The following is a 7,294-nucleotide window of genomic DNA, read 5'->3' on the forward strand; positions in this document are numbered from 1 at the left end:
AGCCGTAGCCACATGCAACTGCAACTGCCTGGATCTAAGCTAGTTTTGTCCGTTTACCTCGTCGCTAGCCCCGAGAACGTGCACTAATTGACGTAAAGTTTCTTTAATTTCTGAACCTAAACTACGAGAGAAAATTGCTCAAATTTTTTTACTTATTTAGCTATGTCTTTCTAGTATGCAACTGTTGGAATGGTAGGAGAGCAGTGAGACGAGATTGTCGGAAATCCCACTGCACCGTTTATTCATAGGAGGAACCACCCTCGACGCGCTGGAATGGGCTACGAAAATATTTCAGCTCGAAAAGGCCCTCATGTGCCTCGAGCATGCTTGGCTTCCTTATGACGATAAAAAGCGAGTAGACCAGTTCTCTTGAAGCTGGCAGCCACGTTGTCAACAGTCAGGCTGGCACACCACGCCCTTGAAATATTTTTGAGAAATTTGCTTGCGTAAACAACCGCTCGCCTTGGCGGACAGTAAAATGATGGCATTGTATAGCCCACTGCCTTTTGAAACTTGCAAAAGCGCACCTGTCTAAAGGTTGAACCAAGTGCGTTGTGTTGGGCGGAATACAGGTAAGAACTACGCCACTTTCAGCCGCTTTTTTGATGACAGCAGGATTGAAGTGACTCAGATGATTTTCCATCAACAGCAGCAACGGTCTAGTACACGGTGCCAGAGGAAGAAAGTGGTCAAAAAACCAACTTTGAAACACAAAGCAAAGCTATTACTCCATCCAGAGTCGGACACGCAATACTGTGTTCCCGGTACTTCGCCCTCTCTGAATCCTTCCGGAATTTTTGTCTTATAGACGACGAAAGGTGGCAGTGCCTGTACAGCTACAGAAATGCACATAAGAACGGTCAGTTGCGACTTGTCGCCAGTGCTTTGAGCACTAGTGTGTTTTTGCTTCTTCCTTGTTAGAACTTTCTGAGGAGCAGGACTGAGAGGGAAACCGGTTTCGTCGAAGTTAACGACTTGAGCGCCTTTCCTTCAAAGTCATTGTCAGCCATTACCTTCTCCATCAAGTCCAAGTAACTAAGCTTCACAGCAGTTACATTTAAAAATTTGACATTAATGCCTTACTTGCTCAAATACCTAATGCTATTCTCGTCTTTGTATCCAAAACACAATCCACCGACTACCATGACGAAATGAATGGAGAGTAGTCAATTGGTCAACCAGTCAATTAGTCAACCAGTCAAAGAGTCAACCAATGAACAAATCAACCATTGAAATAGTGAATCATTCAACAAGTTAATTACTTGGTTAGTTATATAATAAACGCGTCAATAATGCAAGCAATACAGCACAACCAAGGAAGGAAGTAAATGTGTAAAAGGAACAAACAAAATAGCGAAAAAGCGTTTGTACATGCGCTTTCACGTTGCAAACGCTGTCGTTAACGTTTCTCCAGCATTGCTATCTTTGAAGTACTCTTCTCTCTAGTCGTTTTTCACCTCTGATGATGTTTTTACAGGCGCGTCGCGTCGATTTTTCGTTTGGCCCAGCTGGTATATACAAAAGTTCGCGGGCGCGAAAAAATTTTGGACCACGTCCACTTCTCCGATTTTGTTTCAACAACATTTATTGTAAGTTAGTAATCGACCAAACTGTCGCAGTCGGACTACTCTCTGACCAACTTCATTGCCGACGGCGCTGAGGCCGATCGAATAGGCTTTCTCCTTATTGATGATTAGAATCATAGTATGATTGAGGCAACTTTGCGACATCGTGCTCCTAAGGTAACTTTTGAGCCTTCTCATTGCCGAAGAACTCCGCTCGCTTGCAGCATTTGTCGCCCGCATAATTAGGATAAGCCGGAGAAGACGGCATACTTCGCTAAAGAAAGATCGCTGCGCAGGCGTCATATGCAGTCCTTCAGACTGATAGAATGTTCTTGGGCAAAATATACACTGAGACTTTCTAATTGCGCGGAAAGCGACGTCCAATCAAAGTAGTCACCGTAGAATTCACGGATAGCCTCTAACGGCTTGTCAAACGATTTACCATTGGCTGCCATGACCAGATCGTCCTCCAAGTTTCGGTAAACTGAATGGCCAGGCTGGTCAAAGCGAGTCCTAATCGATTCTGTTGTTAAGTCAATGGCTTCGATGTACTTATGACGGTAAAGATCTTCTGGCGTCTGAAAGTGACTTCTTTCTCCATGACCCACTTCAAAAAAACGAGAAGGCGCTTTTCGTTTACGAGGAAGAGACGGTTCGCCTACACAGAATGAACTCTCGATAAATCGACCATTGCGTAGAACCGTTGAAATGCTTCATCGGATCGCATCCTAGTCAGAGCCGCGATTGTCGTCGTCGCAATACCTTGACCTTCAGCAGCAGACGTTGATTAGTGCTGCAACGTCCTGCTTAGATTGTCAGTGTGTTTGAAATTTTTTTCGCCAGTTGAATGTCAAAAAGAAAGTTGTAGCTAGACATATGAGACTTGTCACCGTTGATGCAAGACCTAGCTCTGCATATAGGCGAGTTTCAAGCATTCAACCCACAAGCGATTTAGGGTTGTCCAAAGATCAATGATGCTCTCCAGAGCATCGACTCTGACTGTCCAGCGTGTAGGGCACAGCGATCGAAATCCGTAGCCGCTAGCGTCTTCGTTGGTAGAACTCTCAACACGAATTCGATTAAAACTGGCCTTTCGCTTAGGCGAGAACGTGATAAGCTTTGCTATTTCAAAAGCAACATCTAAGGCGTGATGGCAAACCGTTGATCGTTTAATGCAGTCGCTTACAGCAAAGTTTAAAGCATGGCCGTAACAGTGTGTTAATACTGCTTTAGGCTGCTTCTGCTGCATCCGCGTAGCAACACCAGTTTTTCTCCATGCCACTTTTGACGCTCCATCATAACGTTGTCCTCGACATTGAGACATGCTGAGATCCAGCCTTAGAAGGACAATTTAGTGTTTCAGAACTAATATTATTGACATTATAAAGTCCAATTACGTCCTCGTGATCTTCAGGGTTGTCGTCGACCAAGCGAATGCAAACAACAAATTGTTCTGCATTGGATGCATCACTGCATTCATCAGCCATAATGGTGTACCATATACTTTTCTTAAGGTCAAGGCTTAAATCTTGCAAAATCGTTCGAGGCATAAGCAAGAGAAGCTCGTTTTGGATATCCCACAGGTCTATTTGCCAGACTTTTCTTCATCCACGCTTCCAACCCTGGACAGTCCTTGGCTCGCAATAGCATTAGCTGGTAAAAATTGCTCTTTTCGCCACTTCCACTAACCCGAAATGGTAGTCCTAATGCTTTGCATTATGTGCAAAAGCATCCTTCTGTTTTCTACATTCTCTGCACTGTGAGCAGCACTTAACCTTTTTGCAACATCATCGGTTTGCCTTGGCAATATTTCTGAATAAAATGCTTCTTTGTGACAGGTACGATCCCCATGCTTAGCGAAGCAAGCCTTTGGGTCTCTCCAATACGTAAAGCAACGAGATATGAATGTTTGATCGCGTTTTTTACTTGCTAGGAGTCGCTTTTCATGTTCAGCTGTCAAAGAGACGTGACAGAACGCCGAATCAGCGGTTGTGTCGTAGTGAAGCCATGGAAACTTCGTGCACCATTCAGCTCTAAACGAGCGCACCCGCTTTCCGCTTCCCGTTCCAAACGATCGCTTAGGAAAGGCAAAACTGCTCGAAGGGTGGAACTTCACAGGCAATTCGGAAGGCATGCCGCGTAGCTATATGCGGGAAACAAAACCTCCGGGTTTCAATACGGTCGAACACGACACGTCTGTAATGCGCGTCTAAAAAGATAATGCATTCATTCGTTTATGTGGCAAAAATTTCTTTTGTAAAACATTGGCCCGGCTCGAGCCGGGCCGGCCGGGCCTGCGAAAGCCGTTGTTGAGCACGGATTACCGTCCCGAGTTAGTTGCGATAAAAGCGGCAAAAATACTTTGGGTTTTCTGCACATGCTTTCCGATCTCTAACGTGGACCAGGAGGGAGTAGTATCATAACGAGGCGCTCTGTTCACAATCGAAGGATAAGAAGACACTGGAGAGACATCTTTTCATGTATCATCAACTCTTTATGGGGTGATATTTCGGCAAAAAATAGGCTTTTTATTTATATTCTGTTCACATTTATTCATGCTGTTCAAGGATTTTATATATATTCTGTTCGGAGTTTCTTTTACATAAATATTGGCTTCCTTTACATAAATATTCTGTTCGGAGCTGCTTTTACATATATATTCTGTTCGGAGCTGCTTTTACATATATACACATCCTTCCCTGGGATTACACGTACAGTCAAACCTCTTTATCCGGACACTCGCGGGTCTTAACAAAGGTGTCCGGATAATAAAGGTGTCCTTATTTCAGAGGTTTTTAATAACATCATTAGTTTTAGGAATTTAAATGAAGAGCGGCAAATAGAGCGTTTGCAGAGATAATTCTACGCAAAAAAATCAGTTATTTCAGTTTGTATTTTGCTTTTACTCTGATAGTGAATTTCAACGACCCGATTTAGAAGACCGCTTGCTGCTCGAGCTTCTTCACAACAACCCTTTCCTTCCAAAAACAATTGAACTTCTTCTAAGCAATCAACAGCATCTTTGAAACGCTTAAGTTTTGGTTCTCTCACTACTTCGCCCAAGCCGTCATCGTCTTCGGTGATGTCAGCTATTTCATCCTCCGATTGCAGCCTCGCAAAAAACTCTTCTTCCCACGTTACATCTGAAAATTCTTCACAAATTGGAAGGTCCTTTTCGATTTCCGCCGCGTCAGGCACATTCTCTTCATCTGTCAGTTGGCGAATCAGAAAGTTCAGTTCACCAGCACTTTGGTCTTCTTCCAAATCCGCGAAAGGATCTTCTTCATAATTATCAGCAGAAACTATTTCAAAGTCGACGTTCGTTACGCCAGCCTTTCGAAAGCACTTCTTGATCGTTTCTGGAGATACGCGTTTCCATGCTGCAGCAACCCACCGAATAGCGTATAGAATTGTGAGCGATTTCGCTATTTCCGATGCGCACGTTGCCTCGTCAATCTTAGCAATGACATACTTTAAAAGTAGGCTGCGATAATGATCCTTAAAGTTCTTAATTATTCCAAGATCTAAAGGTTGCAAAACTGACGTAGTGTTTGCAGGCAGAAAAACCACTTTGATGTTGGAAAATTTTTCAGCTAAATCAGCAGGATGACATCCAGCATTATCCATCAGAAGAAGAACGAAACGATTCGAGGCTCGCAATTTTGCATTGATATCAGAAAGCACGCTGTTGAGAATTTTTCCAGTCATCCAAGCTTTCTTTTGGCTAAAATAGTTGACGTCCAGAGAGCTCTTGTCAAGACGTTTAAAGCAACGAGGATTTTCGTATTTCCAAATAACAATGGGCTTCGACTCACTTCCTCCCGAAGCGTTGACAATGAACGCAACCGTCAGTCGTTCTTTAGCTTGCTTTCCTCCTTTCGCTTCCTTGGCCTTCCGGGCAAAGCCCTTCACCGGTAAAGTTCGCCAAAACACGCCGGATTCATCAATATTCCACACATTCTCTGGTGAATATCCTTCCAAAATGTTAGGGAGGCGTTCCTTCCACGACTCCACCGTTGCTCCACTGACATCGCCAGATTCTCCGCTCACTGTTACTTTCTTTATGTTATGCCTTGTCTTCCACTTTTCAAACCAACCGTTGCTAGCTTTAAAGTTTTGAACACCCATTGCTTCTGCAATTTCTTTTGCTTTTTCACGCAATATTGGACCGTCAGGAAAAAGCCTTTTCGACACTGCAAGACAAAACCACTCGTACAATGTTTCGTTCACGTCGGCAAATCGAGATTCCCGAATCCGTTTTCTCGTGTGACACGCCTTACTTAGAACGTTCTCTTCGTAAAGCTTCACGATGTCAGCTTTGTTCTGAAGGATAGTGCTTATCTGCGTTTTGCCGCACTTGAATTGCTCAGCAAGTTTCCTTAAGCCAAGTTTTGGGTTTCTCTCCGCAAACTTCACAACTTCGTGCTTCGTTTCAAGAGTGAGATCGTTTCGTTTGACCTTTTTCGAAGACGCCATGGTGCCAAAGTGAGGCGAGTAAAAGCGATCGTCAGCAAAGATGTGCGTGCGACTTTCACGTGCCTACGGATTTAGCGTGCTCTATCAAAATCGGTTTTCACCTAAACCTCCTCCGAAATCGGTATGACAAGCCAACCGGTAGCTTCAGCTCAAGCCAACACTCGTTGCGTTGAAATCTCTTCCTACGTCAGAGGCGTACATGCGTACAAACACTTGTGGCAACCTCGCGCTGGCCAAATCCTAACTCTGCAAAGGGAACCAGAGAACGCTCATGACGCCTTTGCAGTTGCTGTCAAAAATCATGACTCTTTGACAGTTGGACACGTGCCGAAGAAGCTGGCATCGCTGTTTTCTCACTTTCTCAAACGAGACTGCAACAAAGCGGTAGCTGAAATTACGGGCAAACGGATAAATCGAGGAGGCGGACTTGGACTTGAAGCTCCTGCAATATACAAGCTGTTCGGACCGTCGCAATATTTAGATCGTATCTTAGAACTTCTAGAAAGATCGACAGCAAACGAATAGAATGAGAAGAGGCTTTAACTAACTACAGCATGTCTAAGCAGAGTAGAGCAAGTAGACTTTGTCCGTATAAAGAGAGAAATTTTGCACTTATTAAGTACGTGGGGTCTAAACTTAGCGTCCGCTTCCGCAATATAGAGTGTCCGCTATAAGAGAGAGAACTAAGAAGAAAAATGGTCGAAAAACTTTGGGACCAAGCAAACTGTCCGGTTTAACAGCGGTGTCCGCTTTTCAGGGAGTCCGGATAAAGAGGTTTGACTGTATACCAAAACGGAGTCCTGGTTTGCTAGCTTTGACATCTTCTTTTGATATATTTTGTTGCAGTATCTCTTTCTGCCCTAGCAGTCTTCCTAATGAAGAAACGTTACTCGTATTCTCTTTCAGATTTTTCAGCGCACCTAATTCTTCTTCCAGTTCACTGATTTCTAACGGACTTGACTGATACAGAAGCGAGTCGGATTGCAATCGTGATGTCGTTGTTTTGCTCAGTGCAAGTGAAGAACGCATTTGACTTATCTCCCTTTCGGTTAAGTCTCTCTTTCGTTCGGCTTCAGTTAGGAATACCTTCATTTGATTTTCCGTCGACTGAGCTTGCTTCTACAGTGTTTAAAACTCCTCGTCACACACTATAGTAATCGTAATTACTCTTAGGAGCCTTGCTTTAGCAACTTCTTCTGTTAGAGCAGCAAGGTCATCTTCCAGTTGCTCCTTACCAATATCATATTCTCCGC

General features: G+C 43.9%; 1 protein-coding gene across 1 annotated transcript; it reads right to left on the reverse strand.

The window, feature by feature from the left end:
• Window positions 1-4,386: 4,386 nt before the first annotated feature.
• LOC136189034 (tigger transposable element-derived protein 6-like) lies at window positions 4,387-6,111 on the reverse strand. Its single transcript, XM_065976875.1, has 2 exons — window positions 4,472-6,111; window positions 4,387-4,427 (listed from the first exon to the last, which is right to left on the reverse strand). Exons 1-2 carry the CDS (start codon window positions 6,039-6,041, stop codon window positions 4,387-4,389), a joined length of 1,611 nt encoding a protein of 536 aa, XP_065832947.1. The 5' UTR covers window positions 6,042-6,111.
• Between the last annotated feature and the right edge of the window lie 1,183 nt (window positions 6,112-7,294).

The sequence above is a fragment of the Oscarella lobularis genome, chromosome 7, assembly GCF_947507565.1.
Source record: "Oscarella lobularis chromosome 7, ooOscLobu1.1, whole genome shotgun sequence".
Lineage (NCBI taxonomy): Eukaryota > Metazoa > Porifera > Homoscleromorpha > Homosclerophorida > Oscarellidae > Oscarella > Oscarella lobularis.